The sequence below is a fragment of the Choloepus didactylus genome, chromosome 9, assembly GCF_015220235.1.
Source record: "Choloepus didactylus isolate mChoDid1 chromosome 9, mChoDid1.pri, whole genome shotgun sequence".
NCBI classification, from domain to species: Eukaryota; Metazoa; Chordata; class Mammalia; order Pilosa; family Megalonychidae; genus Choloepus; species Choloepus didactylus.
This window is the reverse complement of record NC_051315.1, coordinates 119,774,007-119,790,535: the sequence shown is the minus strand read 5'-3', so window position 1 is coordinate 119,790,535 and position 16,529 is coordinate 119,774,007. Positions and strand designations below refer to the sequence as shown.

The following is a 16,529-nucleotide window of genomic DNA, read 5'->3' as shown; positions in this document are numbered from 1 at the left end:
TTAATTTAAAATATGACCTACCTCATTCAGGGTTAGTCTTAATCCTCCTGCTGGAGTCCTATAAAAGAAGATGAAATGCAGACAGAGAGAAAGAAAGCCACAGATGGAGCAGTCAGAAGCTGAAAGCTATGAAACCTGGGAGAGAAGGCAGAGAGCAGCAGATGCCCAGCATGTGCCTTGCCATGCAACAGAGGAGTTCAGGGTGACCAGCAGTCAGTCTTTGGGGAGAACACATTACCTGCTGATGCCTTGATTTGGACATTTTCATAGCATCAGAACTGTAAGCTTGTAAGTTAATAAACCCCCACTGTAAAAACCAACCCAGTTCTGGTATATTGCATTTCGGCAGCTTTAGCAAACTAAAACAAGCTGTATGCTGCCTGTCTCCAGGAAAAGCACTGTGTGGTTGTTAGAGCTGTAAGATGAACTTCATGGACCCCCACCGTTATGTGAAAGAAAAACTGACAAACAATGGTCACTCAGACTTGGGTCACATTTTCTCAAAAAATGGACCAAGTGAGCCTATCACTTCAAGGAAAACAAATCATGACGTTTATTGCCAACGATAAAATTGAGCTTTTTTGTCAAAATTAGAATTTTGGAAAACTTATACCTGCCACCATGAGACAGACAGCCTCCCTTCACTTATAGATGTTTCTGATGAAATCGATGGTGATTTAAACAAATGTGATCATTTGATTTTGTATAATTAAATTTCTCAATAGGTAAAAGGTCTCTATAATCAATGAACCAATACTTCCAAATGATCAATGCATGATATTAGAAAATCATGCATGGGTAAAAGATCCATTCAAAGTTCCAGACAGATCAATGGATTTTAATTTAACACAGTACAGAAGAGTTCATCAATGTACTTTCAGATTCCACCTTGGAATGAATCTTTTAGAAACTACCACTTGCCAGACTGTGGTACAGTACCAAAGAATTTCCACAATTATCTGAAAAGGTTATTAAAACAATGCCCCCCTCTCTCTCCAATGACACATCTGTATGAGGCCAGATTGTCTTTCAATCAAACAGTACACTTATTTCAACAGATTAGCTGCAGAAGCAAATATGGGAATAAGCTGTTTTGTTTTTTTTTTAATTAAGCCAGGCATTGAACATTTTGCAAAAATGTTAAATAATGCCATTCTTCTAACTAATTTTTGGGAAGGAGGAAGGTTTGGAAAATACACTTATTTTTCACAGAAAACTTTTTCTATGTTAACACAAAATGGGCTTGCCATTGTTATTTTAAATGAATTGTTATGAATAAATAATGTTTTTAAGTGAATTATTGTAAATACTAGTTTTTTTTTAATTCTCAGTTTTAATTTCCAATATGGTAATTTTTGATAGATATAACCCACATAAACCAAAATTTTGGGGGGTCTTCAATACTTTTTAAAATTCCAAATTGGTCTTATGACCAAAAAGTCTGAGAACTACTGGTTTAAAACATATATTTGGAGACCTGACTGCTAAAGTTCAAATATTGGCTATCTCATTTACCTTGAGAAAGGTATTTAAACTCTCTATGCCTCAGCTTCCTCATCTCTTACATGGAGGAATTAATAAGTGAAAGATATTTGTTAGAAGTATTAAGTGCAAGACAGTTGTTACAATGATATGAGATAATGTATGTAAAGAGCTTATAACAGTGCCTGATATATGGAAAGCCCCCAGTGTATGAGAAATATTGTTTTTATGACCCACAGATTATCAATTGGGCCTTGGGACACTCTCTGTCCCATCTACTCACTTCTATTCCTTTCACTAGTCTCAGCATTCAGTTTTTTCTCAAGACTAGTTCAGTCAACAGTAACTCGATCCTTGCCACTAACATCTCAAATATTTACATTATTCCTGCCTTCTCTCCTAAATCACAGATAACGTCATAGTTCTTCCTCTTCAGAAACCAAAGCTGTGTGTCCATTCTGACAACAGTCAAGGCCTAAATTGATAAGCCTGCCATCAAAGGCCTGCTTCTAAATTTCATTCTAACTCTCTAGCCCACTGTTTATAAAATGGGTCTTGAAGAACACTTGTTTCATGCTAGGGCTATAAGACAAGGAAGCTACCATCAAATAAATTTGGGAAACTGATAGGTTAACCTGATTTTCTTCTTGCAGTACTTTCCAGAACATCTCACGTGCTCATATGCACTGTGTCCCTTAGACTGGAATACAGAACATGGCATGTGCCTGAGTTTACTGACGGGGAGCCTTGTTTCAAGTGGTATCTCAAGGAACTAGTTTTTGAGAGAGCACATTTGGGGGAATAGCACTAGTTTCATCTTCCGGGATTTCTTGACAGAAGATTTGTCGTTTCATAAACTTGCCATGTTCCCTGGTTTTTGGTTCTATTCCCATTGCCAAGAATAGTCTAACCTCATCATCTACCCTATTATTTCCTAACATCAATGCATACACTCCTTCCTCTTTGAAGCCTCCTAATTTCCTAAATCAGAGTTAACTATCCTCCTTTTTTGTTCCTCTGCTTTTATTGAACTAAAATTCCTGCCTTTTGTTTTATTTAAAAGTTAGTTGTCGGTGTGTTTCTTTCATGAATTACAAATTCCTTGGGGAAGGAAGACAGCATATTGAGTAAGGTCAACAGTAATAAAGACCCCAAGTGTACCAGCACAAGAGGGAAAAACACTCCCCTTTTACTCAAGATTTAATTCAAATTGCTCAAGATTACTCCTTCCTTACATTTGAGTAAGCACAAGGAGAAGAGAATAAAAGGCATTCCAGGGAGAAAGCAGGGGGATTTACACACACAGGCCTAGACACACATGGCTGGCACTTTCAGTTTGAATCTTCACCACCTTCTACCCATCTTTGATGCTATGACAGACTGAACAACAGTCCCCCCCAAAGATATCAACACCCTAATCCCTAGAACCTGCTATCTACGTTACTGCACAACACAAAGATTTTGCAGATGTGACTGAGTTAAGGCTCTTGATATAGGGAAATGATCCTGGATCATCAGGGTGGTCCCTAGATGCAACCACAAGTTCCTTAGAACAGAGGCAGAGGGAGACTCAACACACACAGAAAAGGCAGGAGGTGATGGGACAACCAGACAGAGATTGGAGTGATATGGCCAACAAGCCAAGGAATGCTGGAAGCCAGAAGAAAAAGAGGCAAGGAAGGATTCTCCTCTCAAGTCTCTGGAGGTAGCACAGTCCTGCTGATACCTTGATTTCAGCTCAGGGATGCAGATTTCAGACTTCTGGCCTCTAGAACTGGGAGCGAATACATTCCTGTTGTTTTAAGCCACCAAGTGTGTGGTAATTTGTTACAGCAGCCACAGGAAACAAATGTAGATACTGTCTGCTATGTGCCTCCAATGCCATTTCCCCACATCCATCAAGGACTCATCTCACAGTCTTCCTCTCCAACATAACTCCCACAATTATCCTGGGTGCTTTTAGTATCCACATGGATAATCCATCCGACCCCCTTAATGTCACAACCCCTTAATCTCTTTGACTCTAGTGACAGCTCTTCCACCACTGCTCAGTTTCATACAACCTCAGACAAGCTTGGAACCATGTCACCAGTAAAACAAACTCCCAACATCCTGTCTTCTATCTACCAACACTTATTCTTCCAGCTCTGTCAGTTTTCAAACTCAATGAACCCTACTATCTCTTAATCCCCCCATTTTCCCAGAGTCTATAGGCATCTTCAGCTTCTTATCTTTCCTTACCCAATTTTCACTATGACAACCCTCTCAAAAGAACCCACAAATGAATTTACTGGGAAGCTCATAGTTATGGGTTGAATTGTGTCCTCCAAAATGATATGTTCAAGTCCCAACTCTTGGTCCTGTGAATATGATCCTATTTGAAATCAGGCCTTTGAAGATGTTATTAGTTAAGGCGAGGTCAAACTGGATTAGGATGGGCCCAAATCCAAAATAACTGGTATCCATATAAGCAGAGGAAATTGGACACAGTCAGTAGGAGAGAGAAGACAGCCATGTGACAGAGGCAGAAACTGAGTTATGCCACCAGCCAAAGAACACCATGGATTAATGTCAAGCCACCAACAGAACCCCACACACTTTAGAGGAAGCATGGCCATGTCAACACCTACAGAGTTCAGACTTGTGGCCTCCCAAACTGCAAGACCATAAGTTCCTGTTGCTTTAAGCCACCCAGTCTTTGGTACGTTGTTACAGCAGCTGCAAGAAACTTAGACACTCATGGAACATTAGGCTTCCCACCTGCATGGGTCCTTTCCAAGCCCAAATTTTACAAAAACATATGAAAGTAAGATATCGCAACCACATCAGTTAAAACTGTTGTCTTTTTCCACTCCAACTTCTCTTCTGTCACACTTCCTCCCATGTCAGGTAGCAATAGAGTGGTTGCAGACATTTTGGGGATTCAACTAAAAGGAAGTTGAGTTCAGAATACATTCAGTTTCGGTTCAGTGGAGCATATATATGTGGTTCATAGTCATTTCAGTACACAGTTAAGTCAATGCTGGTTGTCTTAATGCAGAAAAGACTCCTAGGAATACTCACTGTGCAACCTTACCCAGAATTGTAATGGTGGCACAGGAGCACAAGGCATACAGCACTCTGAAGTGTCCTAAGGCAGGTGGCACTGACGGGAAGAGCATGGTGAATGAGTCAGAACCAAGAGTCTGGAAAATTCTTCCATTCACTAGGCATGTAAAATTGTAAGTGGAGAATTCAGTTCTCATTAATACATAGTCAAAAGGGAAGTTAAACAGAAGTTCCCCTCTGTCAGGAATACACTCAATAATGTAGTGCATGCAATTACAAATGCACCATCCCTTTGCATTTTCTTTTTTGAGACTCAGATGAAATAAACTTAACTTGAATTCCTGTGTTTGTAGCTCCCAAACAAATATTTTCAAATCATATCAAAAGCCATAAACAGAAGTAATGAATAGGATCTTGGATTTTGATAATCCAGATAATGAAGAGGAGTGAATCATATGAACATTAGTAAAATTTGTAAATACTTCCTGATCCAGCACAAAGTATTGACACCAGTGAAGAAAACATAAAGCTCATAAAGCTTGTACCACTAAAGAACATTGACAACATTAAAATCAATTCAAAAAACATTTGATACTGACTGCTGCACAAGAAAACTTGAGAAGTCCTGAAATTTTATAGCTAGAATGTAAAAACAACTGGATAGAGATTTTCCCAAATTGGACAATAATTCTAAAAATTAAGTTGTGAAACTGAAAGAAACACTTTACACCCTCAGTAATGAAAAAAAAAAACAAAAACTAATTTTGATCTACCATCTACAGAAATACTATTGCGAAATTATTGTCATATGAAGATGAGAGCACAGACTACGCTCTCCTTGTGGGAGTAGGGAAATATTAAGAGTGGTGTGCCAGGGAGTCAATAAAACACTATATGATTTTCCTGAATTTTGTAATGGTTATAGTATTTGTCAGCTTTTCAAAATTTATACATTTTTTCGCTTTCCTTTCTCATGTAAAATACTCACTCACTTTGGGTCTAATTTTGCACCTTTTTTAAAAGAGAACACACAAAACCATAAGCTTCAAGACCACAAAACTAAGATTCATCTTCCTCAATTCCTTGTCTGTAAATCTCAACTCCCAACCCTAGATTAACCCCATCTAATAAATGTAGAAGGAATAACAGAAAGTCATTCTTCGCAACTTCCCGTGAAATAACCAATCCAGACAAGGATCATCATTGATGGACAATAAAACCATAAGGTGGAAAGGTCACTGGGAACAATCTACATGATGTGCAAATATCACCTACAGATTACTTGCTAATTGCAAAAGGATAAATGTACCCTTACAATAGGATACACCTATTATATCACCACCTCAATTAAGTGATCAAATATAATCCTTAATAGAGGCACAACTTGGTATTATATATTTCCTGATATGATACAAAATGGAGTGTACGGCATCACACTTACAAAGTATTTTTGCCAAAAAATCAGTTTAGCTAACTTCCAGTTTACAGAAATACAGGAACTAGATAGGAGAGTTGAATAACACCACAAGGAAACAACCAGACAAATCTGGAAAATAGGACATTCTGCAAAACGATAGGTATAGTGTTTTCAAAATGTCAATGTCATGGAAAAATAAAGACAGTGGAAAGGACTGTCCTAGAGTACTTCAGCATTTTAACTGAGTTTTGTTAATTCCTAAAAGAGAACAAAGAAATATAATATGCAAATGCAATGTGTGAACCTTGACTGGTTCCTGGTTGTCTACCCCCACCCCTGCAAAAAATAGCTACAAAAGACATCTGAAAACTAGGGAAATTTGAGTATGGACCGGTTACTAGGTGATACCAGGAACTTACTGTTAGTTTTCTTCTGTAAGCCAATAATAAAACGCTATGTAGAAGGACATCCTCATTTTTAGGAGGCACAGAATGAAATTTTTAAGGGGGAAGTATCATGATGTTTGTAACTTATTTTCAAATGGTTCAGCAACTTTGCTTTTCCTTTTACCTTTCCTTTATGCTTGAAAATTTTTATTAAAAAAAATGGAACAACTGAAACATAATTAGATCTACTTTTCTCTCATCTGGTCAGCCTAATCAAGAAGTTTTTAGTAAGGTTAAAGTAATTACTTGTGTCAAACATTAGTACTGAAGCAGTATCCAAAGCTAAAGGGTTAATGTTTCTAGAACTGCCATATTATATTAAAGAATCTCCAAGGGCAGTAACAGCCTGCTTAATTAGTGTTTAAGAGTGGCTCATGGACATGTTTAGACTTTTGTCATTCAGGATGGAAAAGCCAAACAGGAGCAAGGGAGGACAGAATTCCAGAAAATTAAATTAAATAACTTACTTGATTCATTTTATCAATTTTAGAAAGAAAAAGAAATCAGGTATGATTTCTTTCAGTGGGCACTGCCTATTCCAAGTGTTTATTTCATAATAAAAATGAAAGATTAAGTACTTTATCATTCATAAAGCACTTTCATATGAATTACTTGACTCCTTAAAACCAACTTATGAAACAGGAAAGATAAGTGATACTCCCATTTTACTGATGAGGAAAATGAGGCTCCGAGAGGTTACATGATTTGCCTGAGATCACACAGCTAGTACTTGAGCCCAGGTCCTCTTACACTTGACCTCATGTCACCTAACATGCTCACTGAGTGGTTGTCTTACCCTGATTACTGTTAATTTCTCCAAGCTTCAGTTTTCTGACTGGCTAGCCTATGGCTCACGTGAGAAATTGCAGAGGTTCATAATTTGGGCTAGAAAGTAAAAACTGGCAACAGATTGTCAATGGGGATGGGAGGAGGAAAGGGCTAGTAGTCAGTCCATGAAAGGCCAGCACACCTCCATCCTGGAGGCTCTTGGATGGGCTGCCTTCCTGTGCCACCTCAAGACGACCCTTTTCAAACACAGTCACCTACCAGAGTCCCAGGACCTCAAGGGAAATGAAAAGAAGGGTGTGAGGCAGAGCAATCACTATTGTGAAAAGTATGAGCACCATGCAAATAAGTGAGCTCTCCTGACTGTGGTGGTCACGTCCACCCCCTCACAGTGCCTAGGGGCTGGCTATTTAGAGTTCCTTTGCTTCATAAAACTCCTTAAGCAGGGGAAATTACTAATTTCCACAAAATATTTGTTTCTCAGATTTTTTTTCTTCCCAAGGGCAGCTTAGACACTCCTATAATAAAAGATTTTGTTCTAAAGATTTACAGTGTTTTCCCAAAGAAAATTCTAATTGACAGCCACTGGGAGAATAACAATGCAGGGCAAAGAGAGCTCTGGTTTTTCCCATTCTTCTAAGATCCATCTCAAGGAAGCACTGCTTCTCAGATTTCCCAGGCCAGTATTTAGCTTGGTCTTTATATGCACACATGCATAACGAGATGCCTGAATATTAGAAGTTTATCATTCAAAGTAGTCAAATCCTAAAAAAAACCAAAAGATTCATTCTTTCAAACTTCAAAGAAAATTTGATTTAGTTTCCTGGCTCAGAATGTCAGGCTCCTCCATATAGAATATGCATATTACATAAAAATTCATCCATGCTTTTTCCATGTAAAAAGGGGAGACCCTAAAAAAACACAAAAGGCATGATGAGATTATTCAGAAATAGCTGCATAAGAATATTAAAGGCACTGCTATTCAGTGGATTCATTATAGAAGAAAAGTTCAAGTACCAGAAGGAGTGATTTTCATATGAATGTTGGGTGTCATCTGTCACAAACAAGACCCCTGTCTTCACAGAGAACCAAGTCACATCAAGCCAAGGTATACAGAGAGCTGTTCAGATAAGGGACAGACATTACTGGACCTTTTTTCAAAGAAAACTTTGAAGGTTGTGTTAGGCTTTCTTCCCTAAACTGTCACAAGATAACAATGCAGTTGCAAATGAGTAGTGTTCAGCGGCCACATCACCGCCCTTTAGAGACCAGCTGGCAATGGCTGCCCATGATGGGAGATTAGCATTAAAGAAGGACGCAAGGTTACTGGGCTGGCACACAGCCCAACAAGAATATTCTCAATAAAATACAATCACCAATCTAATCACACAAACCCAAACCAAAATAAAAACTCCTGTCTGAAAAGAATCTCAGCAAAAAAATCCTCCATGCTTCTTCCTGAATCCACTCCATCTCCAAATAGTATCCATGTCCCCACAATAAAAATAAAAAAACCACGTGTTTCTGGTTGTATTATACAGACTAAGTGAAGTGAAGCTGGTGGAAAAGGTGGGAAAATAACACAATTCCTCCTCCTTTTTCTAGACAGAAAATAAAGAAAGGAAGAAAATGGGAAAAGAACAGCACAAATGGGCATCGACACCAGACCAGGAGTCAGATCTGAATCCTACCTAGTCCAGCATCTCTGCTAACTGTGTGACAAGCCCCTTACCTTCCCTGAATTTCCATGTCTTCCTCTGTAAAGGAAAGAGTCAGCTAGATCCGTGGTTCTCAAAGTGGGTTCCTTGGAGCCCTAGAGTTCGTGGAGGAGCCTCTGAGACCACCATAACGGCATGAGGGGAAGGTGGAGGAGCAGGGCCCAGGCTGCTTAACAAAACTGTCCAGAGTTTATCCACTTTAGATAATGGGGCTGTGAGTCAAGTCTTTTTTTAAAGAATTCTTTAATAAGACAATTCACAACTTAAAGGCATTGTACTAGCGTTCCCGGTAGTTTTTCATTTTCATAATTCATTTCATAATTACATGGTTTCTATATGCCTTTTTGGCTTATTGTTATTAGAATTAGAAAATTGATTGACCGGTTAATAATGAGCCTCATTCTTGCAAATTAGGTTCTCTTATTCCTACTTAAAAGATGAGGAAACTGAAACACAGATAAGACAAGAGCCCCCAAATGACACAGCTAAGTGGTTGAGAGGATTTAAATCCAGGGACATCTGACATTAAAAGCCATTAAACTAGATTCTGGCCTTAGAGTTAAAGAATAACGTAATTATAAAAATCAATTTGTTACATCATTATTATTATAATTCTTTCTCCACATGTTTTAGTTTCCTAGGCTGCTCCAAGCAAATAGCATGAAATGGTTCAGCTTAAACACTGGAAATTTATTCGCTTACAGATAGAGTCTGGGAATATGTTCAAATCAAGACATCATCAAGGAGATGCTTTCTTTCCAAAGACTCGCTGCCAGTGATCCTTGGTTCCTCTGCCACATGGTAAGGCACATGACAGTGTCTGCTGGTCTCTTCCTTCTCTTCTGGGTTTTGTTGATTTCAGCTGCTTGCTTCAGTGGCTTTCTGTATCTGTCTGTCTGTCTAGCTGTCTCTCTCTCTCTCTCTTTCTCTCTGTATTCATTCCATTTATAAAGGACTCCAGTAACAGGATTAAGACCCAGCCTGACTGAGGTGGGTCACACCTAACTGAAATAACCTCACGAAAAGGCTAGATTTAAGAACCTGTTTTTCTAGGGTACATACAGTGTCAAACCACTCAAGGAATATTAAGTTCTTCATTTTTATCCTCTAAAAGTGAACACTTACCCTGGTGAGAAGAAATGAATGGCTATAAGTTCTGCCCAGCAAGCAAATCTGTTGGATACAGGAACACCAAAAACGTTGACAAAGCCCCCAGGGCAATAATGGTTGTTGAGAACTTTCAAAGCAAACAAAACACCTAAAAGAGAATAATGAGCATATAAATATCAATAATCCAAGTGTGGAGAGAAACTAAGGAATCTACATTTGCAAAGAAAATGAACTAAAGGTGAAAATGATCATTTGACTACATTCAAATTTTATTTCGAAACATATATTCCTTCCATCACTTCTACCCAGCATTTGGTGAAAAGGCAAGTCCAAGGCAATTATTTCTTTGATGTTCCTTAACCTGGAAGTTCATACTGACTTTCAGTATGCTATTAAATATATAACATATATAATGGGGATAAAGTACCAACAATGTGTACTTTTCTAACTTCTATGGTAGAAAGACCTGTTGAAGACAGGGCATGTTTTCTTTCTTCTCTCACCCTGGTGAGGATGGGGGACAATGGCAGAGAGAGTAGAAGGGAGGAACTGGATTTCCATCTGCATGAGGACTATTTCCCTCCTCCCTTTCACACTCTAATTTTTAGAATACCTAATTTAAATCCTAAGGGCCATTTCAGTCCCATGGAATATATGTAACAAAAGAATCAATTAGGGGGAGAAAAGTGAAAGGCAATGAACTACATGGCTAAAGTCATATAGACTGAATTCAAATCCCAGCTCTTCCACTCACTAGCTCTATGATCTTGAGAAAATTCTCTCACTTCTCTGGATCTTAGCTTCTTATCTACAAAACTGAGACAATGCCACCTCACAATGGATCTGTATGAATTAAATAAGGTGAGTGATGTCAAGTGACAATTATGGTTCCTAAAACATCGTGAGCATACTAGGGGTAATGTCAAGTGCATTTATTTTAATGGAATTATTGAGAGGCATATTTATCTTTCTGAGGACTCCCTATCACAAATCCACCTGTTGCTCTTCCCCTAGCCTCACCTTGATAGGGCCAGGGCACATTCCCAGTATTCTCTCTACACAACCACATTCAACTATTCCTAGTCCAGATTGCCCAAGAGTAAATGATACAGGATAATGAGGAATAGCAAAACTGTGAACCTCCTATACTCCAATCAGCCTCTCCTCCAAAATCTGGGCCCCAGCAGCCCTTGACCACTCAGAACTCTGACCCCTTACCAACTAGGCATTCCTGCTTCCCTCCTCCTATCTTCAGGCAAGCTCCCTCAGAAATTAATCTGCCTTACCTGAGAAACCTACAGCACAGCTCCTTCTGAAGTCAGGTTCATCCATAAATTCTGCAAGAGTGAATTCTAACAGCAGGTATACCACCCCAGTGAGCAAGGAGAATGTGGTGATTATGTAGGCAAACCATCTACTGCCCAATCTTCTTTCCAGTTTTATTCCTTTCCATAGCATGGATGCCATATTGAAATACAAATGCCAATCATCTGCATGGTGAAAGGGGGAAAGCACTAACCGCTGCCAGTCTTGTTTCTGGTAACACTTCTCCACACTAATGCAGGATTCATACAGTGGCTTTACAGGATTCAAGAACAACCAGATGTTAAGAGCCAAAACTGCTAGGGTGACAGGAGGAATATTGTTGATCCCAACATGGACAATTTGAGAAAGGAGTAGAATAAGCCCAGTATTAATCGTTCTTGATCTCCGTTGCATGGTTAGATAGCAGGAATACAACCCAGTGATGAACAGGTTTTAGGAATCTGGAGAGGTATATAGACAGCTGAACCTAAAATACAAAATGAAATTTGCATGAAAACCCATCAACTAAGAACCAATACATAGATAAGACATATCCCCTTAAAGCTGAGCTTCCATTATGTATATCCTACCTCCCGTTCTAACAGAAACATTTATTTTTAATGTCTTCCAGAACAATATCCAGGACACTGGCTGATACGATACCCTTCCCATTTTACATTCCAAAACAGAAATTTTATCCCAAATCCAATGGACCATTTAATGGATGAGCATGCCTTCTCTGATGAACATGCCTTGAAAATACAACCTGTCTTCCTTATAGACCAAACTTGTAACCTAATGAACAGCCTACAAAAGACAGTATGAAAATATTTAATAATGGTTTCTACTCAGAATACTGGTCAGGATTCTATACCCCCTCCCTCCCCTCCTTTTTTTTCCAAAGAGATATTCTATTTTAATATATGAGATAGTTTGCCCCAAAGTTTTAAATGCCAACATGCAAGTTTAAAAATGCAAGTGTACATGATATTCTATCCCAACTTCCATACTGCCAGAAATCAACTGCCTGAATATTTTTGAAAATTTTAGCTTTTGAAGGCTACCTACTCTGTGCCAAGTCCAGGATTGAAACACAGTCCCTGTCTTTTAATGTGCTCAACTTTTACTAAGAAGTAAACCAACCACTATCATGCATGTTCTAAATGTAATGACAGAGGGAGCCCAGACTAAAGGCACACAAGTTAGCCTGAGATGGTGAGATGAGTATAACCTTAAAGGATGTGGTAGAGTTAGTGACAAGGAAGAGCTCCATGGTTCAGCAGTCGATTTACCTACCCCATGAGAAAAAAAGCAAAGAGGGCCAAAAAGCAGTGGTAAGTCTATTCCTCAATGAGGCAGTGCCTCCCCCTCTGCTTCTGCCAGCTGTCCTGGTTCTGCTTGTCAGATTCTGTACCTAGTTTTGGTGTCCTAGATGTCCAAGATCATCTCTTGAACAGTTTCTTTAGCGTGAGTCTAAAATAGAAATTGTATCCCAAATCCAATGGACCATTTAATGTTTATGTATGTTTTAAATGTTTCAAATATAGAAAATCTTGCTACATAAAAACTTTTATTCTACATCAAATGTAACTGATTCTTGATACAAGTCAATTTGTGTACCTGTATTTAAGAGAATAAAATTAGCACCCAAATACCTAACTTCCTTTGGTGAAGTGAAGCCTAGAAAGTCTTAGTCTTCACACTGAAATGTTCACACATCCCCCCAAATGCACACCCAAGTAGAGACAGAGACACAGATGGAGAAATAGACATAGGGATGCACACAGAGACAGAGAGACAGAAAAAAAAAAATGTGTGAATTCTTCCTGATAGAAGAAAGAAAGGTTTTGCTTCTTCCCAGCCTGGAAGAGGCTAACTCTTAACAAGGTCACCTATGTGATCAGTAAATAAATAACACAGTGACCAGCTACCACAAGCAAGGCAGTTATTAGGCTCAGGGAGAAAATCAGAGAGCGTGCACACCACTGTCCCTTGCTTCAAAGGAGCTTGGAAGTTGTTTGATGATTCCCCACACCTACTCAGAGAGGAAACACCACCTCACCCTCAAAGGATGAGTAAGGATGGGGATTAAGCAAAACCCAATTAAAATGGTTCCACAAAAACTATGCCAGGTTTCTTTCTAACATGGCCACTGGTAAAGTCTGACAGAAGATTGTGCAGTAAAAAAGGAGCTCTTTTATGCACAAAGATACTTTTGCTCATTTACTGTTGCCCATTTGCTGGGTGGATTTCACAAAAGCTCCATGGGATCAGGGAGAGCACTCAGGCTTTCTCTGAGCACTCAGAAAATCATATGTGAATCCAGGATCTCCTAAGGCACCTTGCCTCGGGGTTTCCAGGGATTAGAACATCAGGAAAGGGGGACAGGGTGAGAGCCCCCTCCCCTACAGACTCCAGCCAGCATGGTGGTGGGCATTCACATGAGGAAGTCCAAGATGGCACTACCCTTAGAAAGGCGGCCAGGCTTGCCCCTGCCTAAGTCTGGGAGAAACACTGAAGTTCAAGAGTTAGCATGAGGTGGGGGCATTCTGTATTCATAAATTCAACCCAAGCAGCTACTAAAAGAAAGAAACCCCTTTCTTGGGAAAGGGTAGTTGGTGACTTCCATTAAACATACCAAAATGTTTATGTATTTCTTAAATATTTCAAATATAGAAAATCTTGCTACATCAAATGTAATTGTTTCTTCATATGTCAATTTGTATATCTATATTTAAGAGAGTAAAATTAACACCCAAATATGTAACTTCCTTTGGTGATTGTTGTAACAGTCATAGCTAAAAAACAACATGAAAATCAGATTCTCAAAATCAAGTTAAAAGGAAAGGAAGAAAGGGAGGGAGGGAGGGATGAAGGGAGAGAAGAAGGAGAGAAGGGGCAGAAGGAAAGGAAGAAAGAAGGAAGGAGGGAAGGAGGGAAGGAGGGAAGAGGGAAGGAGAAAAGGGGGAAGGAGTGAAGGAAGAAAGGACGAAACTGTAGTCCAAATGGCATTGCTCTCATTTTGGAATAAATTCTACACAAATAAGGAAGCTGAGGGACAAAAGCCCATATGCCTTTGACTTTCTCCACCAAGGCAAGGCATCTGGTTGGAAAGGACTGTAGAAAGGGGAGTTGTGAGGTGTTTCTTACTTAGCAACCCTACCTTTGCTCAGATTAAAGCAAGGTTTAATCTGAGGGAAGCTATAGAGAGGTGAAAATTTCTTTACCACCTTTTAAGAAGTCCTGGTATAAAGGATCCATCAACCCAACTTTTGTCCCTTACTTTGCCAGCTCATCAAAAGCTGGGATCACATCACTTTGCTTTTCAAGAATAACTTTTGCAGGAAAACACCTTAACACTACTAGAGGCATTAACAAAGGCCTCACCTAAGGGACTGCCACATAGGAACTGTCTTTGCATTGTTGTAAAACACCATTCAGTACTTACCCTTCCTTTTGCAAAATCCTTGCAGAGCTAGACAAGGCTTAATTTTACATAATAAATGGATGCAATTTCTTTGGCTCAGAGTCCCTCAGCCGATTTTTTTTTTTCCCTTACTACTGGCTCCATGGGATCAGGGAGGGCACTCAGGCTTATATTATGTCATCTAAGACAGACACTTTTTGGAAATGGACAAGTAATGTACACATATGTGCCAATATAAAAGATGTTAAGCCTATCCAATTTGGAGAAGGCCTTAAGGAAGTTTTCTCACCTGAGCTAGGCTTTGAAACATGCAAAATGGATAAAAAAGGGAAAGGAATTCTAAGTAGAAGCAGCAGCATGCATGGGCTATTAGCCCATTTTATTAGACATGAAATAGAGCAGTGGTTAGAGAAGTAGAAGTAATACATACATTCAGTTCTGCTATTGAGGCTTGTCTTGAAACTACAAACTTGTTCCCCTGAGACTGATATGTTTGGGAACAATTTGAAGATAATGCGAATTTTGCATTTGATTATACCCAATTTCATCAGGGAGAAACACTAGGTGAATGCAGAAAACTGTTCCTAGCTGAAGAAAAGCCACAAGGAAACTCACAGAATGTACACATGCACTCACCTCAAACATCTACCAGCTATGTCAGTTCACAGACTATGTTATGAGCCACACCCACCCACATCCGCAGTTACAACTTTCTGTCTGATTTCAGATAACCCTCCTTATACCACTTGACAATAACATACAGCTGCAATTCTTGCACAAGGAAACTGGCTATTTTCAAGGTAAAGTGCCCAGTTTATTGTATGTACTTAAATACATACAAAATGTATTGTATAACCATGCTGCCATTTTTAATGGATTCCTAACTTTTTTTTAATGTGCCACTGACAAAGTTTTTGAGTGGTGTCCTTCTATTCACATTTTTCCCATAAGCCTCACATAAGCCCTGTGTCTTTTATTTCGTGATTTTGCACAGTGTAGTGATTTCTGGGAATGCACATATCACGTTCTAGAAGAAGTGGCCATATCACCAGAGTGTAAAGGGTGCAAGAGGAAGCATAACCCAGCACCTAGGACCTGCCAGTTGTTAGCCATTACTACCCCTTCACACGTCTGGTTTTTCTGAGCTCCATGAACTTACTTCTACAATCCAGCTCTTTGACCAAACTCTCCAAAGTTAGAGGCTCTCATTATTCAGAAATTACTCTTAACTCTCATGGACAACTTAGAAAACAAAGGGATAAATTCTCTCTCAAACTATCAAATATACCCCTATTTTCACCCTTTACATCTTCTCTACCAAAAGTTGTTTTACCTTCTCTCGCACAGAATTTAAAAACAAGATTCATTTAACTTTGGCATTTGTTTACTTGACTGTGTGTCCTAAATGTGCCAAGGTTCCATGTCTGATTATAGTTATTTGAGGACACAGTCAACACTTGTTTTTGGCCGGATGCTTTTGGTGAGAGAAAAGTATAATATTCAGTTTGAGTATATAATCCTTGACCACCAATTTCAAAAAGGAAGGGATGGAAGAATAAAAGATAAGAATACAAGATCAGATGCTCTGATAACACATGCAACTCAATGAACAGACCTCATTTACATTCACTGTGCATGTTTCACTTCTAGACAGCATACAAGGTCAAACTACTAACTGTCAGTTATAATAAGCTTCCAAACTTCTGGTCAATTACCTGGTTAATAACAAAAGACAAGGCTATGACATCATTACTGTTATAATTAATTTACACAGATCGGCTTCCTGTTAA

The 16,529-nt window shown here is 39.0% G+C and overlaps 1 protein-coding gene across 4 annotated transcripts in view; it reads right to left on the bottom strand.

The window, feature by feature from the left end:
- The window catches only part of RHBDD1 (rhomboid domain containing 1), a 145,341-nt gene that overhangs the window by 117,275 nt on the left and 11,537 nt on the right, over positions 1–16,529 (bottom strand). For all 4 annotated transcript variants that reach the window (XM_037848466.1, XM_037848468.1, XM_037848470.1 and 1 more), the window contains exons 2-3: positions 11,294–11,799; positions 10,023–10,155 (exon numbers count right to left, since the gene is read on the bottom strand). In XM_037848466.1, coding sequence (XP_037704394.1) covers positions 10,023–10,155; positions 11,294–11,726 — 566 coding nt within the window. In that variant the 5' untranslated portion in view covers positions 11,727–11,799. The remainder of the gene's footprint in view (positions 1–10,022; positions 10,156–11,293; positions 11,800–16,529) is intronic.